Consider the following 27,038-nt stretch of genomic DNA (forward strand, 5'->3'; position numbering starts at 1 on the left):
CAATCTTGAAAAACAAACTTGAGATTAAAAGAGGATTGCAAGGTAGCTATTAAAATGAAATCTCATAAAATATTTGGAATTCGTGTTACAATACCAACGGCACAATTCTCAATAACCATGATCGCGCAAATCGAACTTGAAATTGACATTTTGAAGGGTTTTAAGGTAGCTACAGTATTAAAAATGAAAAAAAAAGTAAATCTAATAAAATACTTAAAAATGTGTGTTACAATACCGATCATACAGTTGTAAATAACTGTGATACCCCAATGATAATCAGTACAGTTTCATTAATTAATAATTAATAGTAAATAATTCAGCATTTTAAAACGGTTAAAATAAAATAAATAATACTAAAAGTGAATTTGACTGATAGTATTGTTTGTGTATATAAAAAAACATGCATCAGATATCGTGATAACATCTGCAAAGTCACGGCATAGGGCAAGATGATAGTGTAGTAAAAGTCTGATATCGTGACAGTCCTGGTCATTTATTTATTTCGCCTTGTATTTTTTTTGCATGGTGTTGAAACTCATTGCTGAAACAGATAAATGACTTTTTGACCAATTTTGCACATATAGTCAAAGTTCATTACAGTTGTTTGGATGAATTGTCAGTATTTCAACAATTCCTCAGTATGATTGCAAAACGGGAGGGCAATAGGTAATAGAAAAACAACAGACAAATTGAAAGTGACATTATTGATGCTGTAGATAATGTGCCAAGATTCGGTGTAACAGTTTGATTGATTTTGTTTTTAAACAGCTGATTTATAAACAAGAAGTTAATATGGAGTTATGTTTCAGGCCGAATTTGGCCCACCAGTTTGTGTACTCTTTCTGTGCCAATGAAAATAGTTACAAAAAGGGGGCCTTTTATCACCTAATATGGGTACATTTCTTTCTGTCGGGGCACAGATGTTTTTATAATATGTTTAATATATTTGATTTACAAAGTGAGAGAGTATTTATAAATATCATAGCTTTTATGTAATGACAAAATATGGTAGATGTATTAACTGTATATAAATTACATGGTAGGTCTGCCAAAAATATGATTAAAGGAATTGTTGCTTTTTGATAGATGTTTTGTACGATGTCTCAAAAATCCCTGATTTATTGACTTTTCAAATAACCATCTGTAATTGAAAACACAAAGCAGCAAGAATCATAGGAATTAACACAACATTTATTTTGTGTTTTAATTTAAAATGAAATGTAAGTACAAAAATAACCTGGTGTTTTGATAATTTCACAGTATATACTCATAATACTGCAAAAGTATTTACAGGAAGGTTAAAATAAAGGTTACACATATCAGTACAATACAACCAATACAATTCACAGAACTGGGAATTAAAAATAATAAACAAAGGACTGACTTTTTACAACGTCTAGTCATTCAATTTGTCTTATCACCAGTAAAAGTACACAACAAGGTCGAGTGACCCAATAACTAGGCACACGAAATGACACAAACAAAGCCCAACAATGTGAAAACCATTAAAACGGTAGAATGTACTGTACATTTTTTCACCGTCCCATTGCCCTCGTAAAAACTGCTACCATTAGACTGTAGCTGGTAATTTCATTGCTTGGTGGGTGGCTCAGTTTTGTCTTCGTGCCAATGTAGCGTCCACCGCAGCGCAAGGCCTGGAAGCGTTGCTGTTTTGGCTGAGTAATCCTTGCGAATACAACCAGCACACGCACAAAACTTTATCTCAGTGAGTAAATAGTCTCCCACATCAACCGCATGGCCATTTTTGTGTTTTTATGGTTATGATTTTGCTGTGATTGATGTATCCAACCTATGACAAGTTTAACAAAGACTGTGTGAAGTAATAATGTTGCAATGTGCTGCATTTAAAGGGAAAGTTCACCCAAAAATTAAAAACTTAGCCTCATGTCTTTCGAAACCCGTTTGACTTTGTTTTTCTGTGAAACATGAAAGGAATTTATCATGTCAAGCGGGATTTCACTAAATAAAACCTTGAACTATAATATAAAATCGCTCAAACTTTTGGGTTTATTTTTAAATAAACTATCCCATTAAAATTAGCATTGATAGCATAAGTGCAGTTTTTTCCGAATCCTAGCGTACAGAGATCTATTGTGCGTGTTGCATTATTCGGTTCTGAGTGTGGTTGAAAATAAAGGCAGATGAACTATGAATACTATGTGGTGTCTCAAACGTGTTAAAACATAAATAACGCTGACTTCATTACATTTCTCCAATAAATAGTAGTTTGTAGTATATTTACAATATGCACATTGTCAGTTCATCAGTTCGGGCAAAGCAAAGGCACACATTTCCCTTTAAGTATGTATTGCATGCGTTTAAAATGATAGTAGCGGGGTTTTTTGGAACAGAGGATCCTGTTGTGATGCTATAAGGTTTCAAACAGGGTCTCCCTCACGTCTTATGTGCCGTTATAATATGTACATAGGGGAGAAAAGCTGGCATCCTTAGTAGAGTGAATTTTCCTCACTTTCTTCATTACCTGAAAGACAAAATGTAAAACGAGTTTTATTCGACCGATTAACAGAATGATGGCCTACTACTGTTTCTTGGGTATTGCTCTGGTAGGCATTTACTAAATCTAAAACTCAAATAGATTATTTATTTGCCCTGATTTTGCAATCTGAGACACAATTTACATAATGTAAAACTTTGACAGAGTTTTAGTAGTGACAAAATTTGACTTACTTCTGCAGTGTCCATAGTGGCGGACGCCTATGGAGCGACCCAGAAAGCAGGTAGCCCTACGCAGGTGGCAGGCACTGGGATAAGTAATGTTATCATTGCCACAGATGGTTTGCTCATTGATCATGGGCATTGGACAGGGTGCGGTGCGACACATGACGCAGTGGGCGCTGTTGGTCTGGTCCGTCACACAGGTGTGCGTACCGGGACATACAACATTAGAACAGGACTCTGAAAGAAAACAATACATTTTAGGGGTCAACAAAATGTACAAAAAATTATTTCCATTATAATAACTGTGATGCTGCTATAAGTGTGCAGTGGCGTCCCGCAAGGTTCCGTGTTAGGACACAGGCGAATTTTGAGCGTGCAACACATATTTAAAGGTGCAGTTTTTCACTTTTAGAAGGATATTGACAGAAATGCAATATAATATACATAACTATATTATCAGTGGTGTATAAAGACCTTACATATTGAACTGTATTGTTTTTATTACCTTAAAATGAGTTGTTTTTATCTACTTACACCACGAGTCCCCTTACATCAGTGTTTCCCAACCAGGGGGCAGGGCCCATAGGGGGGCCTCAGCAGATTTCCAAGGGGGATTCAAGATTACTTCAAATTATTAAAAACTGGACAAGCATTAAAATAAGTAAAACAAGCAAAAATCAAGAGGTTTCTTTTTTTGGCCATTTTAGTAGCGAATATTCATCTATCTAGTCATTCCAAGCTCTAGTTAATTTTATTTGGAAAGAATTGAGTGAGTGGGGGGCCTTCAAATATTGTTGTGGGCAACTAGGGGGCCGCTGGGAAACCACTGCCTTACATGGAAATCGCAATTTTGTGCCGCATAAGATTTTGTACCATAGCGTCTCTATGCGTTTCGGTGAAAAGTGGACTGAGCTGTTGGTTGCAATTCACAATCTCGTTTTGCTAGATGCCGCTAAAATTTACACACTGCACCTTTAAATGTACTCACGTTACATATGAGAGCTACAGTGTAGTGAAAGCTTTTCAACAATAATTTAAAAGCAGGTCATAGTATACATTTAAATAGTATAATAATGTAAATAAATTGTGGCTAAACATTTGCTTTAATGGATCTTAATTCTCAGTCTGCAATATTTCAGTTAAATAATAGACTGACATAAGAAAATTATGGGCTTACTTTTGCACTCCCCTTGGTACATAATTTCCAAGTCAGGGTGACCTCTACAGCGAGCCATCAGAAGGGCGCACTCGTCTTTGTACGAGTTCCCATCACTCCCACACACAGCGTGTTTAGTGGAAATGTTGGAACAGTCTGGAGAGCACACGCACTGTGGACGTCCACCCTTCATCTTGCACACCTTTCCAAGGCCGCAGTTCACACCCTCGCAGTTTTCTGTAATAAAAAGATTTATACACTTATAAATGTCGAAAGCACTTTAAAAAAAAAAAAATTATCCCTTATCCCAATGTAAACACTGTTCCTTAAGACATGAATAATGCTTCAACCTAATATGCTGCACACAACTTTGGTCAAAAATCAAGATATTATAACATTAATTATTCAAAACCAGAATTAACAGCGATGAAAGGAGTGAAAAAAAGAATCAATAATTGGCTATTTCAAATAAACCTAATTCATTACATATTAATAAAAATAGTTTAATATCCATCACTTGCCTTGTTAAATTAACCATGGTTTTACTACAAATATAACCAAAAAGCCATGTTTACATGTTTAAGGGTTAGGAGGCTGTGTTGATCAAGAAATGCATGTCTATGTATGCAGCAAAGTTTTACGTCTACGCCAAAGCATCATCTGACGGCATGCTTTCAATTGTCCGTTCTGCATCATTCCCATGCGATGTCACAGTAAACAAACTCCTGGTTCTTATTCCTGCAAGTCTTTTAATATCCTGTTGCTCCCTTTTCACTTGAAGCCACCTCGTGTGCCTCCGAATCACTAAAGGCCATATCACCTCCGCTGGAAATCACAGTTTCCTCATGATCCGCGAGCCGTCACACATGATTTACGAACTGTCTGTCTCCGGAAGAAATGTAAGGAAGTGCCCCGGTCAGGCGCTGAGTATTAAGGAATGCTTTGAAGCGTCTGACATTGAGAACACACTAGGGAGGTCACTCAGTAGGGTCCGTCAGTCCATATAGTTTTATGATAATGGAAAGCAAACGCCGTGGAACAATATAACAGACTTTCACTTACAGTGTTTTTTTACTGTCTAATGATGTTGATTGTGTTTGAGCTTTATTAGGACCAGACCTCTCCAGCATGTGGCAGACATTTTTCTTTGCGGTGGGCTGGAATTCTCCAACAAAACAACCCTGCTTTGCAATAAGCATTGGGAAAGAGGGAATGCGTAGACGGAATAAGAGGAGATTGCTAGTTTAATTTTGTTCATCTATTTGTATATTACATAAATATGTCTAACCCTGCCATGTGAAAACCCAACTAAAGTCTTTTTTTTTATTTACAGTACTGTTTTCTACAAAATGTAAAGATCATTCTGTTAAAATATAATCTTGATATCTTTAATATTGACTAAGAAAATGTTGAAGAAAACAGAACTAAACATCTGGTGTAGATCCTAACATTTATTTTCGGATGATCTCGGCTTTAACTTCCAACTACAGAATGCTTTGTAGTGTGTGTAAATATATATTTGTATCAATGTCTCATATTAATATCAACAACTTTGAACATTTACGAAGACAACCAACTCTGCCCTAACAAAAATTAACCATGGTTTACTACAGTTAAAACGGGTTACTGTAGTAAAACCATGGTTTGGCTAATAGTACTCCTCAATACACCAAAAAACCATGCTTACTACATATTTAACACACACAAAAAAATTCGTAAGGGTGCATGCTGAGATCTAAAGAACAGATACGGGGATCTGTACCTTTGCATGGCTTGCAAGAAACTATACCCAGGAATCCCAGTAGGCTGACTTCATTGATGGGCAGACTGGTATTTGACCATGCGGTGTCCAGACGGCCAGCCGTGCAACATTCTTCCCTGCTCACACCTCTCATGAGTACCATGTCGCAGCGGTGCTCTGGACCCTGCTGCAACCAGCACATGCCAGCTAGACGCAAACACACAATGAAAACATATACAATCAGTATACAATTCATATAAAGTCCATTAATGCATGTCAATCCGTATTTCTTCTTGATTGCACATAAAGTTCATCAAAGTTGTCTTTAAGGGATAGTTCACCCAAAAATGAAAATTCTGTCATCATATACTCACTCTAATGTTGTTACAAACCTGTATATGTTTCTTTGTTCTGATAAACACAAAGGAAGATATTTTGAGAAATGTGAATGACCCCTTTCACTTTCATAGTAGGGAAAAATAATACTATGGAAGTAAATGGGGTCCACGAACGGTTTAGTTACAATCATTTCTCAAAATATCTTCATTTGTGTTCAGCAGAACAAAGACATTTATGCGGGTTTGTAATAACATGAGAATGAGTAAATGATTACAAAATTTAAATTTTTGGGTGAACTAGCCCTTTAATCAAAGTTGTCTTAAAGGGATAGTTCACCCAAAAATGAAAATTCTGTCATCATTTACCCAATCCCGCACACGTTTCTTTGTTCTGATGAACACAAAGGAATATATTTTGAGAAATGTTTATGAGAATGACCCCATTTGCTTCTATAGTAGAGAAAAATAATACTATGTAAGTAAATGGGGTCCTTGAACGGTTTGGTTACAACCTTAAAATATCTTCATTTGTGTTCGGCAGAACAAAGAAATTTATGTGGGTTTGTAACAACATGAGAATGAGCAAATCATTACAAAATTTAAATTTTTGGGTGTACCATCCCTTCAAGACAAGAACACATATTGTTCAAAATGTTAAGAATATTTGATGAAATGTTTGGATCCACTTAAAATGTTGTTGACTAGTTTACAGTATCCTAATAAATATGGGCATTTATTTATATTTATGTTGTATGTATATGTATAGGCTATTTTATCGCTTAAATTTTGATGTTGTCTCTGCATGAAGAGTTTAGTATTAGGTTGAAACGTTTGATTTTTAATGCAGATGTCTGGTAATGTTCAATGATGTTGAAATGCATATAAACAGTTTAAAGGGCAATTTAACGATGACACACTTACGTCAAATGAGTCTTATGTCAACAGATCCGCTTCATTAAAACCTAATGACTGACTAACGCACGTTTATGCACCTGCGCAGTGCGCACATCACATGAGTAAAACTTTATGTTTGAAATGAAATGCATTGGATTTAGAAACATTTTTATTTATTGTTAACTCGAGCTGCTGTATTTATAAACCAAAGAAATAACTGACTAACTTTTTAAAATCAACGTTGTAATTGAGAATCCTGGTTAATATCGTTAACAAAGGCGAAATATCGCGACGTTTACTTACCGCTCGTTTGATGATTTCCAAGTATTTCACAAACTGAAATGAGTATCGCCGCGTGTAGAAGAGCCAAAAAGTTCATGGTGATGGTGAGTACTTCTTCACACAGATTGTCTGAAGTAAGCAGCGACTTTCCTTACAAAAAAATATTTGTACGGATAAAAAGACGGTGCGGTCTGTCTCGTGGGTTGTTTCCAGTCGGTTTAGTGAATGGACTTGTTGTAAGTGATTTCGGTCCGCCTCTGTATAAATATTTTGCCCGAGTAAATTATGCTTCTGGGATGGGCGATCATTCCAGCCAGTTACGTTGCTGATGTGGAGTCTTGAAGTGTTGTGTACTTGAGTCAGTTCTCGGATGTGAGGCTGAAAGACTCCCATACTTAATCTCAGTCCGTCTGAACTCGGTTAACCAAGAAATATACAGGAAACCGCAATGGCTAATTTGTGACGTGACGTCTGCTTTTATGCCACATTAAATAGTTGCAGCACATCTTACGTTTTCGATACATCACGTGGTGGGCTGCTTCCATAATATAAAAGACAAAAAGTGATAATCATGTACACAAATACTTTTAAAAACATTTTACCAAAACAAAAACATTACCCTGCTGAAAAAAACAATAAAACGAAAATTCCTAATGGTTTCCATTAAAATACCACGAACCATTAGCTTTTACCATTAAAACCACTACAAAATTCCTTTTTGTAGTGTGTTTTGGGACATATTCCATTAGGATTTAATAGCCCAACCAACAGAACCCAACACATACCAGTAGAGACCAACAGAGATCATTATAGTTTCCAATACAACCAATAAAATTCCTATTAAAACCAATAAGTCCAATAGAATTTCTGTGGTGTCTATTGTTTTTTGTTTTTTTTAAGCAGGGTGCTGTAGTAAAACCATGGTTACCACAAAATAAGCATGATTTTGCTAATAGTGATCAATACAACAACATAAAAAAATGGTTATTACACTTTTACCACAAAAAAAAAAACATGGTTACTTTTCATAAGGGCAGTAATGCCACATTTTGGGTTCTCCAAATAACTTTTTAGTCAAATGTTTTTACGAGAACCATTTCTTATATTTCTTATCTAAAGTCCAATGGTTGTTTTTGGACTGATTATAACTGATGTAATAAGTGATCCTGTAAATCTTACAGTAAACTCACTTTAATGTACAATAAAAAGTAAAGATTTAGTACATCCAAAACCTATATATAAAATGTAAATGTATGGAAAAGCGATTATATTATCTGCTTTCAATAAACACCTGAATTATTTTAGCTTAGAAATAATAGCTTAAAAGTTCACACTGTAAAAAAACAATAAAGGGGACATATCATGAAAATTTGACTTTTCCATGTTTAAAGGTGCAGTGTGTAACTTTTAGAAGAATCTCTTGACAGAAATGCAATATAATATATGTAACTATATTATCAGTGGTGTATAAAGACCTCAAATAATGAACAATTATGTTTTAATTACCATAGCATAATAATGAGGGGTCAAATGTGGACGAGCCGTTGGTTGCAATTTAAAACCTCACCACTAGATGCCGCTAAAATGTACACACTGCACCTTTAAAGAGTAACTTTTTTAATTAATAATCTGTACATATAGAGCTTTATTGGTGATGTTCATTGATTTGAGTAACTTTTTTGACATTTGGATATAAAGTATTTCAATGAGCTTGTTTACATGCACACCAATAATGCGATTATTTCCAATAATGCGAGTAAGGACTTAATCGCAGTAAGATGTTTACATGACTGGAGCTAACCTCTTCACTTCTGTTTACATGCAGTTTTTATTTTTGGATTATTCACACATATAGCCCAATGCAGAGCACAAATGATAAACTCACATATATGGTCCACTGTTTTAATTTACTTACGTTAAATGACAAACACGTTGTTATGGATGTATTTCATTATCCGCGGTGCCGTGATGCAGACAGAAATATTATGACAGTGCCTGTAAAGGACGTTCACATTAAAACGATATAAAAAATATAGTTTTAAAAATCGTTTTATATTAAAGATAATAGCAGAGTTCACACAACAACTATAACGATAGCGATTTTGGCACATGATGAACAATAAACCATTGACAGCCAATCAAATCTATTTTAACTTGAAGTGCACGCGCACTTAAAAGCTCATTCATTGCTGAGGTCTATAACATAAAATAACCTCAGGTATCCAGTGCTGATGCAGTTGCTGTGAAATTCATACTTTTCAACTGTTTAGTTACGCGAAACGCAGCGAGTTGAGGACATCTGCTGGTTTCCCGCTGTGTAAATGCAAGAACAGCATATTTACATATTCAGTGACATGAAAACAATTGCAAAAAAAGTTTTTATTACAAGAAATATCCAATATTAGGTAATGCCACGCTCGTTGAGCGATTTAGCATGAAGTTATCATTATGATGTGGTCACTAATACTTATCGTTAATTATCATTATAATGTCCCTTAAAGGTTTTATAGACTGCTGTCGTGTTATTTGAGTTGTGTCTGGATGAAGGCAGAATGCTGACAGCGAGTCGTGTTGGCAGAGTTCATGTAAAACTTCCTAATGTCAAGTTTAAAACGAATTTGTGCTTAAGGTGCGTAACTAAAACACACGCGCACTTCAGTTAGTGCGGTATAAATGCAATTAAAGCGTTAACGCATACTGCGATTATAAACGGCGTACGCCACCTCTTTTAATGCGATTATACTTACTGCGATTATGAGCTTAATCGCATTATTTTTATAAAATTATTGCGTTTACATTAGGGTAAGTTATAATCGCAGTATGAGTGCTGCCCTCTTCAGGTTGAACAGTGGCTACACTGTAAAAAGATTGACTGTAAATTCACAGTAAATTACTGGCAACCAGTTGCATTACTTTCACAGGAAGGTACAGTATGTAACTTCACAGTAAATTACTGTCATGCAGTTACTGTACTTTCACAGTATGTTACTGTGTCATGTTTACAGTAAATACTTGTGAAATGACAGCTGTATACCGTGATCTTACAGTAGTTAGTCCTCCATATTACTGTGATTTAGCAGTATGTTACTGTAATACTACGTTATTTAACTGTGAAATTACAAGTAATGTATTTTAGATTACTGTGATATAGCAGCATTATCCCATAGAATAAATGTATTTAGCCATTAAGTTACAGTTCATGCACTGCTATTTAGCAGTAGTCTGCTGTAGAATTACAGTGTTCACTGTAATGTTACTGGCTATATCAATATATTAAAATTAAAAAGATGTTAAATTCAAATAAACACAAAAACAATCGATTTCATACTTTTATTTTGTACATAACATATTATTACATATTATTATTACATATTATTCATTGACTATCTCAGATAGTATAAAAAACATCAGAATAATAACTACACAGAATAATATTTCCTTTCATGCATTGGAACACTGCTTACACTCTACAGCAGGGGTGGGCATTCCTGGTCCTTGAAGGCCACTGTCCTGCAAAGTTTAGCTCCAACCCTAATCAAACACACCTGAAAATCTCAATCAAAGGCTTCAGTATGACTTGGAAATGACATTGAGGTGTGTTTGATTAGGGTTGGAGCTAAACTTTGCAGGACAGTGGCCCTCAAAGACCAGGAACTGTAAAAAACGGAACTTACATTTTTAAATTTAATCAACTTGAATTTATAATTCATTTAACTTTTTTGACTAATGAAGAGTTGCTATAAATTATAAAATTAAAGTAGTTAGCTTAAGTTATTTCAACTTTATTTTTTATAATTAATAGCAACTCCTCACTAGTCAAGAAAGTTGAAATAAATTGTAGAGTTAATTAAACTTAAAAAATAAGTGCAACAAATATTTTATTTTTACAATGTAGACTGACATTCACTAATTTCTTCATGTATCTTTATGTAACAGACACAATATAGAACAGGGGTCTCCAACCTTTTTGTGAGCAAGGGCTACCACAATGGATAAAACATTCTGGAGGGCTACCTTTTGATATAGTCTACTCAAAACTTTTTATGTTTTACTTGTTGATTTTATTTCATTGTACTTTTTGATATGTTTTTGTATTGTTTAAAATTTTAACATATGTAAACCAAGCCAAGTCAATATAAAAAATATGTAATCAACAAATATTACAATTGAGACTATTAATAGAATGTGATTTGGTGGGCACCTCACAGACTCTGTGCGGGCTACCTGCTGCCCATGGGCACCACGTTGGAGACTCCTGATATAGAACATTGTAAGAGTACAAAGTGTACAATCGCCTCTAGCTAAACAAAGAACTAGTATTTGTGACACACTAGACTGACATCCATTCAAGTCATAAGTTTTCTAATCAGTGTACAAACTTGCAGCTTGTTGTTTCTGTCCTTTCTGCCTGTCTGTCTCCGAATTAATGCCCAAGAAGCACCTATAAACAAAAAGGCAAAGAGAAAAGCTGTTAGTTTTTTTTAAGTGGGATGCAGTACAGAGCAAACTAAAGTTAGCTCAGTTTGGACAAGGTGGTCCAACAAAGCTGGTCCAACAAAGCTGGTCTAAGACTTTTGCACAGTAGTGTGTATGTATGTATGTATATATACAGTATATTACAGCTGTTAACGGTGACAGTATTTTACCACCGCGATGGTAATGCACCAATTTACTGCGGTGCAGTGGTTATAGAATGTTTGTACGTTTGTCTACACGCGCATTGATGAATATAGGCTTATATATGATATAGGCTTTTAATATAAAAATGTAAATGAGGATCAGATATACGTTTCTTAACAAACATATGTGTTAATAGCCAATTTCTTTTTCAATCGGTGGGTGGTCTTCACAACGTCAAGTATTATGGGATTATCATGCTTCCGGGTTTTTTGGGCGGGACTTGTCAACTTGTGCATGTCCACTTCTGGTGCAGTTAGGTTAGGTATCTAACATCCTGTTAGGCAGTGGTAAAATGTAAGGCCGCTGACACACAGGTGCGCTACAGCTGCAGTAGGTGACATAGAGGCATGTCGTCGACAGACCAGGCATAAATATAATGCCTACTGATAAAGGACACCGTTAACAGGTGCAATATTTGAAAAAAAAAAATATATATATATATTACATTTATATCTGAATTTATGTCAACCTATAGACTTTCAAACATCAAAATGTCATTAATTATTATGTATTTGTGTACAAAATGAAATATAAACATATTTTCCTATTCTTTTTTGCCTGGAAACGCTTCCAACAGGCTTGCGTGTCACATGAAAAAAGGAGTCGGTTCTATTTCTAGCATGCACTCATTTTCCGCGCAGCTCCAGCCGCGCCTGAGAAGCACATCTCAAGCAGGCACTCTGCAAGCTCTAACCTGTTAACATGGGAGCCGAATTAAAAACGGACACGCCACGCAGCTGAGACGCTTATGCCACACATCCAGTGTGTCACCGGCCTAAGTTAACGAAGTACTGTTTACTGTATTAAGTAAATTTTCCATGTATTTGTACTTTACTTAAGTATAATCTATAGTACATACTTTTGACTTTTACTTATCTGTACTTTTTTTAATTATCTGTACTTTTACTTTACTACATTTTTACAACACCATCGTTCCTTTACGTAACTATTCCTGTTATAATGTTATGCGATCTGACGAGGCTACGCGTCAGTTGTCATATGTACTTTTGCGTGCCCAAGAAGTAGCAGCTTGCTCAGTTAACCCACAAATGAAGAAGAAACAGCAGCTTGATGTGTATGTTTTGAGAAGACTAGCAGTGATGGAACTTTTTTTGCAGTTTGAGTTAAATCACTCCTCAACTTGACCCATCTTTGTTCTCACCATCGCAAACAGATATAGAATGTTTCAGCAGTAACAACATAAACAAGTGGCCGCGGTCTGCACGTAACTTCCGGTAAACTCCGCTAAGAACAAATAACAACAAAGTTCTTTAAACGTAGTTTATTTATATAACAAGCAAAAAAAACAACAACACATAGATTACATAGGAAACCAAAACATTTGTTATTTTCGACGAGGCATTTGTTCAAGAGATCAGTTTTGCAACTAGTCAGACCATTAAAAAAATGAAACTGGAAGTAAACGTCGGATCCAGACGCGTATTTTGTGCGTCCGATGAAACCGTCTATACCTATGACGCAGGATTTTTTTTAGCTGACGGGAAGGATTCTAGTGGACCAATCACAGCGCTTGTGGACCTTGTAGATCTGACGCGTCACGCGCTGTTAAAATTTTGGCAATTTTATAATTAAAATTTCTATGCAAAGCTACGCACAGGCTACGGATAACCTACGGCCTAGCTATGGTGTAGACCCCTTAAGGGATAGTTCATCTTAAAATGAATTTTTTATGTTTGTCAGCTTACCCCCAGGCCATCCAAGATTTAGGTGACTTTGTTTCTTCAGTAGAACACAAATGTAGATTTGTAACTACAACCTTTTTAATCTCTCAGTCTTATAATGCAAGTGGATGGTAAATCAATCTGAGAGAAAAAATGCACAGAGATCCAAATTAAACCCTGCGGCTCGTGACGACACTTCAATGTCCTAAGACACAAAACAATACGTTTGTGGGAGAAACCGAACAGTATTTATATCGCATGCGATTGTCACGCGCCTCTGTTCAGTGAAGCCGGTTCCTTGATTAGTAGTAAATCACCATTAGCTGCTTTTAGATGGAGCGATATTAACTACACAGATCCGTAGTTCACTGAAAAGTTGACAATATTACATTCATAATCACATGCGGTATACCGTGCAGCCCTAAATTTTTTACCTCTAATACAACACTATACCCAAAGCAATACGCACATACATATCACCGTCTGATTCTTGTAATGTTTAATGGTGGGATGCGAAACAACTTCATAGGTGCATACCGCCACCTACTGTATTGGGTGCACGGCATGAGGGCCCATATACACTATACGGGGCTCCCGATACAGTAGGTGGGGGTATGCACCTATGAAGTTGTTTCGCAACCCGCCATTAAACATTACAGGAATCAGACAGTGATGTGTACGCATGTATTGCTTTGGGTATAGTGTTGTATTAGAGGTAAAAAATTATATAAATAGTGTTCGGTTTCTCGCACAAACCGATCATTTCGTGTCTTAGGACATCATTGTCTGCATGAGCCGCAGAGTTTAATTTGGATTTGTCTGTGTATGTTTTTTTCTCTCAGATTTTGTTACCATCCACTCGCATTATACAACTTACAGACTGAAACGATTGGAGTTAAAAATCTATATTTGTGTTCTACTGAAAAAACAAAGTCACCTACATCTTGGATGGCCTGGGGGTATGCTTATAAACAAAAATTTTATTTTAAGATGAACTATCCGTTTAAGTCCATGTTATAGCTATGCTGTAGGTTATCCATAGCCTGAGCATAGCTTTGGGTAGACTGACGTGCCCTCGCCAAATTATTAACAGCGCGTCAGTTCTACACGGACAGCAAGCACTGTGACTGGTCAACTAGAACCTTTCTTGTCTGGTAAACAAACTGTGTCATAGGTATTTCTGTTTGCGCCAGTGAGAGCAACAATGGGCCAAGTTGAGGAGTGATTTAACTCAAACTCCAACATAAGTCGCTGTTTATTTACTTCCATCATTGCTGGTCTTCTCAAAACATACACAAGTTGCTGTTCTTCTTCGTTTGTGGGTTAACTGGGCAAGCTGCTTCTTCTTTGGCGGTTGAGCTTCTACTGTGAATACTGACTACCAAGGGTCTGCATGTGTATTTGCATGTTGACGCAGGCGACTACGCAGAAGTGCATACGAAAACCGACATGTTACCTACACCATTGCGGCTAAGCTGTAGGACCTACGCACAACTATAATGAACCCTTTACGCACGACTATTACACTCTTATATTTTACGTCTAGGACCCAGAAGACTAGAAATGCAATATACAAGTACAGTGCATTTACCCAAAAATAATAGACTTAATGCTAATTTAAGGGTAAAATATATATTTACATTAAAGGAACACGCCCACATTTTGGGAATTTAGCTTATTTACTGTATCCCCCAGGTGAAAAAGAAGTACACTTCCATAGTGTACTTAAAGTGCTCTATTTTCGTGCACTAATTTTGTACTTAATATACTAAAAATTCTTCTTTAGTACTTAAAGGATTATTCCATTTTCTTAAAAGAAAAATCCAGATAATTTACTCACCACCATGTCATCCAAAATATTGATGTCTTTCTTTGTTCAGTCGAGAAGAAATTATGTTTTTTGAGGAAAACATTGCAGGATTTTTCTCATTTTAATGGACCTTAATAGACACCAACAACCAACACCCAACTCAACACCCAACAGTCTTTTTCAACAGAGTTTCAAAGGACTACAAACAATCCCAAACGAGGCACAAGGGTCCCACCCAGCAAAACGACCGTCATTTTTGACAACAAAAACAACAAATACACACCTTCAAAGCACAACTTCTCGCTTAGATCCGGTCGTCATGCGCTAGCGTGACCCGCCGCAATACGTCATCACGTCAAGAGGTCACAGAAGACGAACGCGAAACTCCACCCCAGTGTTTACAAGTGTGGTGAAAGAGCACCGTTCCGACGTTGTTGTATGTCAACTGATACTAATTAATGTCTTTGTGTCAGTTTATTGTTTACAATGGTCCGCAAATGTGCGTTTTATATATGTAACACGTGACCTCCCTACGTCACTACGCATTTACGTTAGGTCGCGCTGGATCGGACCTAAACGAAAAGTTGTGCTTTAAAAGTGTATATTTGTTATTTTTCTTGTCAAAAATGACAATCGTTTTGCTAGATAAGACCCTTATGCCTCGTTTGGGATTGTTTATAGTCCTTTGAAACACCGTTGAAAAAAACTGTTAAGTGTTGAGTTAAGTATTAATTGTTGGTGTCTATTAAAGTCCATTAAAATGAGAAAAATCCTGCAATGTTTTCCTCAAAAAACATAATTTCTTCTCGACTGAACAAAGAAAGACATCAACATTTTGGATGACATTGTGGTGAGTAAATTATCTGGATTTTTCTTTTAAGAAAATTGAATATTCCTTTAAGATAATCTTAAGAACATCTATTGTACTTCACTGTGCTATTTTGAGACACCATAAAAATGAACTTAAATGTGATAAAAATGTATTTTAAAAATGTATTTAGGTACCACTTGTAGTAAACTTGAACAGATCTTTGTATGAAAGTTGGGTTCAAGTTTAATACAGGTGTTAAATAAATTCATTTTTAATACAGAGATAGTATGTTAAAAGTGCATTTTAGTTTAAATTCATGGTGTCTCAAAATAGCACAGTGAAGTACACTTAGATAATCTTAAGAACATCTTAACAAGTACTAAAAACTAACTTTTTGTAGGTACAAAATTAGTGTGCGAAAATAGAGCACTTTAAGTATATTATGAAAGTGTACTACTTTTTCACCTGGGCCAGAGTTAGATAAGTCCATACATATCTTTCCCATCTCCGTGCGTGCTGTAACTATGTCTGACGCAGCCCCCGCTAGCTTAGCTTAGCACAAAGACTTGGAAGTAAATGGCTCCAGCTAGCAAACTGCTCCCAATAAGTGACAAAATAACGAGAACATTTTGTGATTTGTATAGTCACACCGTGTACAAATAACAAGGTCATATGAGACACAGCCACCTTTTAACAGTATACATACAGGGAACTATATTCTCAGGTGATTTGCTCGCAGCACCCGAGAAGCCCCTGGTGAGGAGCAGAGAGTTTGGTCAGAGTCGTGCAAATCACTCCGCCCAAGTAGCAGTGCTTCGCCTTCTTAGAATATAGTTCCCAGTATGTATACTGTTAAAAGATTGCTGTGTCTCATATGACCTTGTTATTTGTACGTGGTGTGATTATACAAATAAATAGGAAATTGTTTGCATTATTTTGTCAATTATTGGGAGCAGTTTGCTAGCTGGGGCCATTCACTTCCAGTCTTTGTGCTAAGCTAAGCTAGGGGGGGGGCTGCGTCAGACAGAGTTACAGCACGCACGGAGAAGAGAAAGGTATGTATGGACTTCTCTAACTCTGGGGGATATGGTGAATAAGCTAAATTCCCAAAATGTGTGCATGTTCCTTTAACATTAAGCACAATGGTATCATTGGGCTCATTGAAGTTGCCATCAGAACGAGTAGAATGAATGCAGCCTAGACAAAACATCTTTACCCCGTTGATGATAGTTGACTCCTTGGACGAACTTCAGAATGTTATTGTAGTTGTTATCCAGGGCTTCTCGAAACTTCCCTCTTCTGAGTGATGTCCCCATCCTTGTGAAGTGTGGAAAAAATACCTGGAAACAATGAAGAAGGCTTCACTTTTCATGTTGTATACGTTAATGCAGGTTCACACACATGAAAGTTACTAAGCACTACTGAACAATATAAACAGATTAGTTAAAATGTGAAACTATAGGGCAGGACAACCAGAGTGTCAACCTTAAAATGAACTGTGTGTGTAGTGGGGTTGGTGTAGTTAGAAAGCTCACCACCATGTAGTCAGTTCTGCCCATAAATACAAACACCATCACAACATGATTAAAACGTATGAATTACCCACAGCTGGAAATCACATTAACGTTCGTGTAAGTTACTTGCAAAAACACGGATGACTCTGAAAAGTTGAAATGTTTTTAAATCAATGCGGTGCGGACGCGCCGGAAAAAACGAGCGCGTCGCTTCGCCTATATTTGAAATAACGAACTTGAGCGCGCAAAAGACGCGATATATGAATCACCCCTTAAAATGTCTTAAAACATTGACATACGCACTTTATTTTTCAGGTGACGCGGCAGATAACCGCTGCTCCGTATCTCTCTCACACACCTCTATGTTAACGTTAAGTTATATTTTGAAATGAACGTCTGCCCTAATCCACGACACCATGACCTGGTTTCACTGAAACCGGGCATATAAATTAAGTTCATTTTTCTATCTGATAATAACGGCCATAATGTTCGTATAAGCCACAGTTTACCTCATAACTTTACTCCCCAGTGGATACCGCAGAAAGATGCTGTGTAGGAAGAAAAAGAAAGAAAGCTGTTAGCTTAGCACTAAGAAAAGCTCAACTTAACAAATAATGTTTTATTTTTAATAAAGCTCCTAAAAGGTCACACAGTAACACTACCAACATCTGTTCATTGCTTTATTTTTAAATTCAGCGGTTCAACCCACGCGAAACCTACAAATAACGACATTTGGATAATACTCCATGCACTATGACATATATTTTGAAAATAAATCAATCATTTATTTGACAAAATTTGACATTTTAACACTTACCACAGAATCCGTTGGATGAGACCGCAGAGATGAGAGAACCCAAACAGATAGCGCGCGTCGGAACTTACAGCCGTTCTCTGTGATTTCGCCAATGGCATTATTTTCACAATAAAAGTCTGAATACTGTACTATATTGTGAAATGTCACAGCTAAAGCCTGTGACATGCTAATAATGTAATTTACTGTGAAATATCACAGTTACATCTTGTGAAATCCCGGAAATTTTTTACAGTGTACTGCAGTTGAATTTTCCTATTGGATGTTGCGGTACCGCGTGACGTTAGCTGTACGACCCTACGTAAGCAGGTTCAAGCTCACCACGCCCTTGTTACGATCTCACCACACTCTTGGTACAAGCCTGTTCTATCTCTCTATCTCCCTCTATCTCCATTGGGATCTGACCACTTTTCTTGCATTTTTCAGATATTGCCAGTGGGTGGAGTAAGGATCTGACCAGGGGTTTAGTTACGCTTTAAGTGCTATAATTGGGTCTCCAGTGCTTCTATGTGAAAAAAAAACAATAACTTAGTTTTGGTAAACCATTCTCTGCAAGCACGTGAAAAAATAGGTCATTGAAATTTTGCTTTCTTTGTGATGTCAGAAGGGGATAATACCACCCCTTAATCTGCACTATCCAACCACAGCACTGCCATTTAGCGCAGAGATCAGCTCATTTGCATTTAAAAGGACACACCCAAAAACGGCAAATTTTTGCTCACACCTACAAAGTGGCAATTTTAACATGCTATAATAAATTATATGGTATTTGAGCTAAAGCGTCAAATTCGTACTCTGGGGTCACCAAAGATTCATTTGACATTTAAAAAAAGTCTTGTGATACATCCCCTTTAAATTAAATGTTCAAATATCATTATTTGTACCATTCAAAACGTTAATACAACATTCAGAAACATTTTAGAAATTTGTGCATTCTGTTTCTAACCGATTTTATTTTAATTGAGTATTAGCCATATTTTCAGAGGGAATTTCTTTTGTTAACAGACTGGGTAGTTTTATTTGGATTAAAGGACACGTCTGCCCCGTAAAGCTAAACATTCTGCTCCAATCGCTAAGGAATAAAGCTTAATTTAACTGGATATTTTAGGCATTATACAGTTTAAATAAGTGATGAGAGACATTTGTAGCCAGATAAACAGTGTCGTGACCACCAAGCGGGACAAGCAGGGGGGCTTGGCAGCTCAATCCGTGGGCCGTCACTCATCAGCAGGTGACTTCTATTAAACTGTGGTCTAGAGCTCAGTGCCAGGGCCACTAAATAAACGAGAATCAGCGTGTCTGCAGACCGCGCAGCCATGTGAAAAACCACCGTCCGTCAAGCATGGAGCTCATTAAGATGTTGTGCTCAAGACAAGAAGTTCCTTCAGATGAGAACACATGGTTCATATTGGTAATGCTGGTTTTTATGTAAACTCCAAAAGTAGGCTTTTTATGCTGGCACACCCTGCCCCACTTTGCTCCTGTCACTGTGGCATGATATTGCATGCCAGTTAATATTTTGCAGGATCTGTCTTAGCTTGAATGTAGGGTCTTTGATATGGAGACTTCAAACAAAGAGATTTTTTTTACAAGAACAGTCAATATCTCTGTGTTTATGTAAATGGGGGTTTTCTGTTGATGTACAATAATTCACAAGGTGTGGGTTTGAATACTGACCTTGAGGTGGTGTGATGACTGCGGAGAAGCAATTTCTCACATGGTTTGCATATACAGATACCAATGTTACGATATTAATCACATTTACTGTAATAAAAGGCGGTCTGAGTTTGATTTGCAATGATGAAACATAAACTTTGATTCTTCATTAAATGAATGAAAAAGTTAATGAAGCACAGAATGTGACTGTAAATGTTTCACGTTAACCCACTATTTTATTGGGCAATAATAATTACATTTGTCAATATGTTGCCACTTAGCTGTAAAAAAGCTGAGACTTTTTTGGCTCAACAATTCTTATTAAAGAAATTCAATATGATATGATATAATGACTATATAAAATCATGTCTCAGTGTTTCCCACAGGATTTTGAGGAGACTGTGGTGGTGATGACGTCACCTGCTAATTAGCATATATGTGATCATCATGTCGTGTTTGCGCTTGATCTAGTGTTGGCACCTGAAATATGTTTCACTTCTACTCTTTAATCTGTATCTGTATTTGATCTATATTATATATCAAATTATATTTTAAGCCGAATTAAGCTGTTTTAAATGGTGAAATAAAAATGTAAATGGGAATCATGAAAATTCTATTTGTGGGGGCCAGTGTTGATTCTGTGGTGGGCCACCACAAATAAATCAATGTATGGGAAACACTGATGTCTTATAGCAAGTCTTAAGCAAAGCAAAGAGTATGTTGCACATACTTTTAGGTCAAAATATGCACCCCAGCTGTCAGTAATATTTTAAAAGGTCCTAATTTAGGTACAGATATGTATACAATTGGTACCAATATGTACATCTGATGTACTAATATGAACTCTTTAGGTCCAAAGCTGTATTTTTTGAAAGGGTACCATGCCAGTGATAGCTGGGGTACAAATGTTGACCATTTTCTGACAGTGCAGTGTAAACTACAGCATGGGTTTACAAACTTTAAGATGCCAAGGACCCCCAAATAAGATGAACCTTTTGTATTGCCCACCTAAATAGCAATTTATATAGTTGTATGTATAATGAATATATATTTCACTTTCCGTAGAGTAATTCTGGCTGTATAAACCCTAGTAACTTTTCAGGGGACCCCCTAGAATCTCACGGAGGCCCCCTGGGGGTCCCCGGACCCCAGTTTAAAAAGCCCTGAACTAAGGTACTATAAGTTAACACTTGTTATTTAGCAATGCTGCCCTCTGCTGGTCATTACAATAAGATGGAATATTTCAATAGACATAGTCTTATTTTTTGGGCGTAAAAATTTAATATTTTCTTACGCTGATAAAGGTGTAATCTGAAAAAAATAAAAAAAGATTAACATTTCTGTTTGGGCATTTTGTTGCTTGAACCCCTAAAACATTAATAATTTTGCAGAATTATATTCCTAGTGATGCGGTGTTTGATTTTTCTTGGACTAATAAAACTGGCAAATAAATACACAGTATTTATTAGTGTATGTTGCAAGTTGTGTGTAATAAATAAATGATGTTATGCTAATACTAATCATGGATAATACTGAAATTAATTATGCTTGTTATTTTGTTTTAAGAGAACAGAATAAACACATTATTAATTTAGCTGCATAATGAGATAAAAGCTTTGATTTACATCTGCGATGCAAAATACAGGCTAAATTTGGAATGGATATGAATTGCTGTAATAGCATAATGTGCCCTTTCCAGGGGATCAAAGGACAGAGGGTGATTCACACGAAATCCAGAAGGTGTCCAGATTTTTTAAAAAGCCCTTAAAGCCATTTTTTGCACATATACACTGTAAAAAATTTGCTGTAATTTTGCAGCTGGTTGCCAGTAACTTACTGTAGAAGATAAAGTCTAAAAATGTTTCATGTTCATTTAACTTTGAACAAAATGTTTCCAGTAAATAACATAAATGTAAAATCTACAGTAAGTTACTGGCAGCTAGTTGCCAGTAATACCCAGTAATACTGTAATTTCTACAGAACTTTTTTACAGTGTAAGATTAAGTTCTGAACTTACTATAACCACTATTTTTAGAGAATTTAAAACATTTCCTATAGAATTATTTAAATTTCTTTAGATTATCATTATCAAAAATGATCATTACCGCAACATGATATTACTTTAAATATATACATTTACAAACTTATGTTTCGGTAATGAGAACTAAAAAGTTGACTAGGTACTATGACAAACAAAATTTTTACTTTTATCTGGAGAGAAAAAATAAGAACTGCTTACCTGGTAGAGTGTCACAGTCAATTATGTCCCTTCCAACAATTTTTTTTAAATGTTAGTTAATTGAGGGCTTAAACAATGATTGAAAATTGTTGCGGAGGATAACAAAATTGGTCTTGGAAACATTTATATTCCATATTATTGTCTTTACATTTACCAATGATCACCAAATACCACATGTTTCTTTACTGTAAATGTTTATAGTATAACATGCACTGAACCTTTTTTTTGTTAGATTTTTAAATTATAAATATTTCCATGTCAAAGAACCCAAATCCAGTCATGGACATGTTGCGGTAATGAAAATTTCCCCCTTAAATGTGGAAAAAACAACAAAATTGGTTTGTATGATGTCATTTGAAATCATGTGCGAAATAGTACATGAAGAGATGTTTGTAACTGTATGCTTCTTATTTTGACACTCTTATGCATTTACTTTTTTTAATCAAAATGTTTCATGACACCTCATAAGTCTAATTTCGCGAGAATCAGCCCAAAGTGTTGTAGATGGAGAGATAAAGGGCCTGCAAAACAACCATAATCCAGTAAGATTTAAGATTTTGGCATCTAAGTTCCCTATAGTGTTTCCCAGTCTCACAATCACTTGATAGATAATTCATTTCCTTCCAAATGTGTTTTCCTTAAAAAAATAAAGAAGCGACTAATTCATTCACCCCTCACATCAACACACCTTCCTTTAATGGCCATTTATAGTCCCTCCAGCTGTTCATTGATGGGTGAGTTAATCCCTCTTAGCCGGCTACGCCGCGGGGTGCCAGTCTTTCTGCACAGAACGTGCTATGACGCAAGTCTAACTAAAAGCAGAGCAATCTGTGGCAGGAAGTCCTGAAGCCTCAGGGTGATGGGAAGCATCCCACACCGGTGTCTGTTCAGGCATATGCTAGTAAACAGAACACAAACAACATGCACATTAAACAGTTTGCAATCTTATTGACAAAGGTAAACAACTAAGTGAGCATCTATTTGTGGAGACAGATCAGGTACATTTGCTTCTCATCTATAAATCCGTTTGGTTGGAGACTTACATATGTCAGAGATAAAACTGTAAAGAGAAGTTATAATGCCTAATGAAACACTAAGCAAAGTAGGAAATAACAGGGCAAGTTATGCTGATGTATAGCTTTAACCAGTGGCATACTGTAGTGCCGAAGGGATCCAAAAGAAAATACATTAAGTGTACGTGTTTGTGTACCACCTATTATTAATATATGGAAATCACATGTGAAATTGTATCCCTATCATCACATGCAAAAAATGTATGCGTTTTTTTCTAATGGTATCTGCACAAACCAGTGATGCTTATTATTTCTGTTTGGTGGGTACTCAGATATATGTTTATCTTAAAACTCTGCTCACTGATAATGTTATGTATGTGCTATTTTAAAAGATAATCTGAACGATTAATACACATACATTTCACAGTCAGTCCAGTAGGTGGCACTATTATGGCACTTGCACTTTTTAGGATAGTTGGCAATGTGAAGTACAGTATGCTGAGATGTGGGGGTGTAGGTTGTGCGTCGTGATGTGTTTATCATAGCACTAGCCTATAGCAATAGGCACTAAGATCGCCTTCAGATGTGTTTTTGAATCAGTTTAACATATAGGTCAGGTGCCTATAGGCATATTTTGCAATTGCACATTTTTTATCCTCGACTCTAGATTTTTTTCCACCGGTTTTTAGCTTGTTTACTAAGGTTTGTTTGATGCTCTTAATGTATGATTAACCAAGACAACTAATTTCAACACAGTGCTGGGTAAACAATGTCATTAGCAAATTGGATGTTTAATGGCATTTGCTGAAGTGTTTTTTCACATTTGAACAATGTCATTGTTTGGATGAATAATGTGGTGTGGGTTTATTATGATGTGCTGATGGGGTATCACGACACAACATTAAGTCATACTTGACAATGACCTTTAGTATGAAACAAAAGGGGAAAATTATATATATTAGAGAAAATTGTTTGTTTTGTTTTTGTATCACACAATTAAATTCCGAGCAAACCTTTTTTCACAACAACATATTTATCAACGTGGCAACAACAGTACAATTCTGATTGCCTATTACAATGTTTTTTTCTAAAATAAAATAATTGTTTTTGTTAACATTAGTAAAGAAAAAAACTAATAAAAAACGAATTGTTCATTAGCATTAGCTAACATGAACTATGAACAATATTTTTTATAACATCATGTATTAATCATTGTTAATGTTAGTTAAAGGGATAACATTTTAACTTTGTCATAATCTTCTCACCCTCATGTTGTTCTAAATTTGTATGAATTTCTTTTTTCCAATGAACACAAAAGAAGAAATTTTGACACACACCTGAGTAACTGACTTCCATAGTAGGAAAACAAATATTATGTAAGTATTGTGATAAATAATGAAGAAGACATTTTGATAAATGATGGTAAGCACACAACTGATGTAACCATTGACTTCCATAGTAGGAAAACAAATATTATGTGATAAATGATGAAGAAGATATTTTGATAAATGATGGTAAGGACACAACTGATGTAACCATTGACTTCCATAGTAGGAAAACAAAAATAACGGAAATATTGTGATAAATGATGAAGATAATTTGACTAATGATGGTAAGCAGCACACAGCTGATTGTAACCATTGACATCCATAGTAGGAAAACAAATATTATGGAAGTATTGTGATACATGACGAAGAAGATATTTTAATAAATGATGGTAAGCACACAGCTGATTGTAACCTTTGACCTCTATAGTAGGAAAACAATTATTATGGAAGTATTGTGATACATGATGAAGATTATATTTTTTATAAATGATGGTAAGCACACAGCTGATTGTAACCATTGACATCCATAGTAGGAAAAACAAATATTATGGAAGTATTGTGATAAATGACGAAGAATATTTTTTTTGATAAATGATGGTAAGCACACAACCGATGTAACCATTGACTTCCATAGTAGGAAAACAAATATTATGGAAGTATTGTGATAAATGATGAAGAAGATAAATGATGGTAAGCACAGAACTGATGTAACCATTGACTTCCATAGTAGGAAAACAAATATTATGTGATAAATGATGAAGAAGATATTTTGATAAATGATGGTAAGCACACAGCTGATTGTAACCATTGACCTCTATAGTAGGAAAACAAATATTATGGAAGTATTGTGATACATGATGAAGATTATATTTTTATAAATGATGGTAAGCACACAACCGATGTAACCATTGACTTCCATAGTAGGAAAACAAATATTATGGAAGTATTGTGATAAATGATGAAGAAGATAAATGATGGTAAGCACAGAACTGATGTAACCACTGACTTCCATAGTAGGAAAACAAATATTACGGAAATATTGTGATAAATGACGAAGAAGATATTTTGATAAATGATGGTAAGCAGCACACAGCTGATGGTAACCATTGACTTCCATAGTAGAAAAATAAATACAATTGAAGTATTGTGATAAATGATCAAGAAGATATTTTGATAAATGATGGTAAGGACACAACTGATGTTACCATTGACATCCATAGTAGGAAAACAAATATTATGGAAGTATTGTGATAAATGACGAAGAAGATATTTAAAAAAATGAAATGATGGTAAGCACACAACTGATGTAACCACTGACTTCCATAGTAGGAAAACAAATATTACGGAAATTGTGATAAAAGACGAAGAAGATATTTTGATAAATGATGGTAAGCAGCACACAGCTGATTGTAACCATTGACCTCTATAGTAGGAAAACAAATATTATGGAAGTATTGATACATGATGAAGATGATATTTTTATAAATGATGGTAAACACACAGCTGATTGTAACCATTAACATCCATAGTAAAGAAATATTATGGAAGTATTGTGATACATGACGAAAAATATATTTTGATAAATGATGGTAAGCACACAGCTGATTGTAACCATTGACATCCATAGGAAAACAAATATTATGTAAGTATTGTGATAAATAATGATGAAGATAATTTGACTAATTATGGTAAGCAGCACACAGCTGATTGTAACCATTGACATCCATAGTAGGAAAACAAATATTATGGAAGTATTGTGATACATGACGAAAAATATATTTTGATAAATGATGGTAAGCAGACAGCTGATTGTAACCATTGACCTCTATAGTAGGAAAACAAATATTATGGAAGTATTGTGATTCATGATGAAGATGATATTTTTATAAATGATGGTAAGCACACAGCTGATTGTAACCATTGACATCCATAGTAGAAAAAGAAATATTATGGAAGTATTGTGATAAAAGATGAAGATGATATTTTTTTAAATGAATTATTTTATAATCAAATGTGTGCTTACCCTTATTTATCAAAATATCTTCTTTTACGTTTATCAGAAGAAAGAAATTCACAAAGGTTTAGAACAATATGAGGATGAGAAAATTATTAAAGATTAATAAATGCTGTAAAAGTATTGTTTATTGCTACCAAATAACAGATATCATAATAATAAAATTGTGGTAGACGATTGTACCTTTCAGAAAGTCGGAAAATATTGTTTTTGTGGCTTTGAGTGCAGGAGAGGTGACGAAATTGCTTCAATATTTTTAACTCCGTCCAAGGTTATTGCAACACTGAAGCAGAATGATGTCTGTTGATTAAACCTCGATAAAAACGCCTTTAATATATAAACTGTTCACAAGTCTTGAAAGCTCGC

The 27,038-nt window shown here is 35.5% G+C and overlaps 1 protein-coding gene and 1 long non-coding RNA gene across 5 annotated transcripts; both read right to left on the bottom strand.

Annotated features, from left to right (window-relative positions):
- Positions 1–1,173: 1,173 nt before the first annotated feature.
- On the bottom strand, positions 1,174–26,994 carry fstl3 (follistatin-like 3 (secreted glycoprotein)). Of its 3 annotated transcripts, XM_055216856.2 has the most exons (6): positions 26,856–26,994; positions 23,006–23,215; positions 5,619–5,804; positions 3,878–4,093; positions 2,710–2,937; positions 1,174–2,503 (listed from the first exon to the last, which is right to left on the bottom strand). In XM_055216856.2, the coding sequence occupies exons 2-6, from the start codon at positions 23,043–23,045 to the stop codon at positions 2,469–2,471; spliced, it is 705 nt and encodes a 234-aa protein (XP_055072831.1). In that variant the 5' UTR covers positions 23,046–23,215; positions 26,856–26,994; the 3' UTR covers positions 1,174–2,468. The 3 variants fall into 3 exon arrangements, with proteins under 3 accessions (XP_055072831.1, XP_055072830.1, XP_055072833.1); XM_055216855.2 differs by lacking the exons at positions 23,006–23,215; positions 26,856–26,994 and adding an exon at positions 7,133–7,555; XM_055216858.2 differs by lacking the exons at positions 23,006–23,215; positions 26,856–26,994 and adding an exon at positions 6,857–6,957.
- On the bottom strand, positions 10,964–18,657 carry LOC141359493 (uncharacterized). 2 transcript variants are annotated; one of them, XR_012365969.1, is made up of 4 exons: positions 18,271–18,657; positions 18,118–18,156; positions 17,311–17,434; positions 10,964–11,552 (listed from the first exon to the last, which is right to left on the bottom strand). It is a non-coding gene; the product is annotated as an uncharacterized lncRNA (long non-coding RNA). The 2 variants fall into 2 exon arrangements; XR_012365968.1 differs by having other exon boundaries at positions 18,260–18,657.
- Positions 26,995–27,038: the final 44 nt, after the last annotated feature.

Source organism: Misgurnus anguillicaudatus, chromosome 23 (genome assembly GCF_027580225.2).
Source record: "Misgurnus anguillicaudatus chromosome 23, ASM2758022v2, whole genome shotgun sequence".
NCBI lineage: Eukaryota > Metazoa > Chordata > Actinopteri > Cypriniformes > Cobitidae > Misgurnus > Misgurnus anguillicaudatus.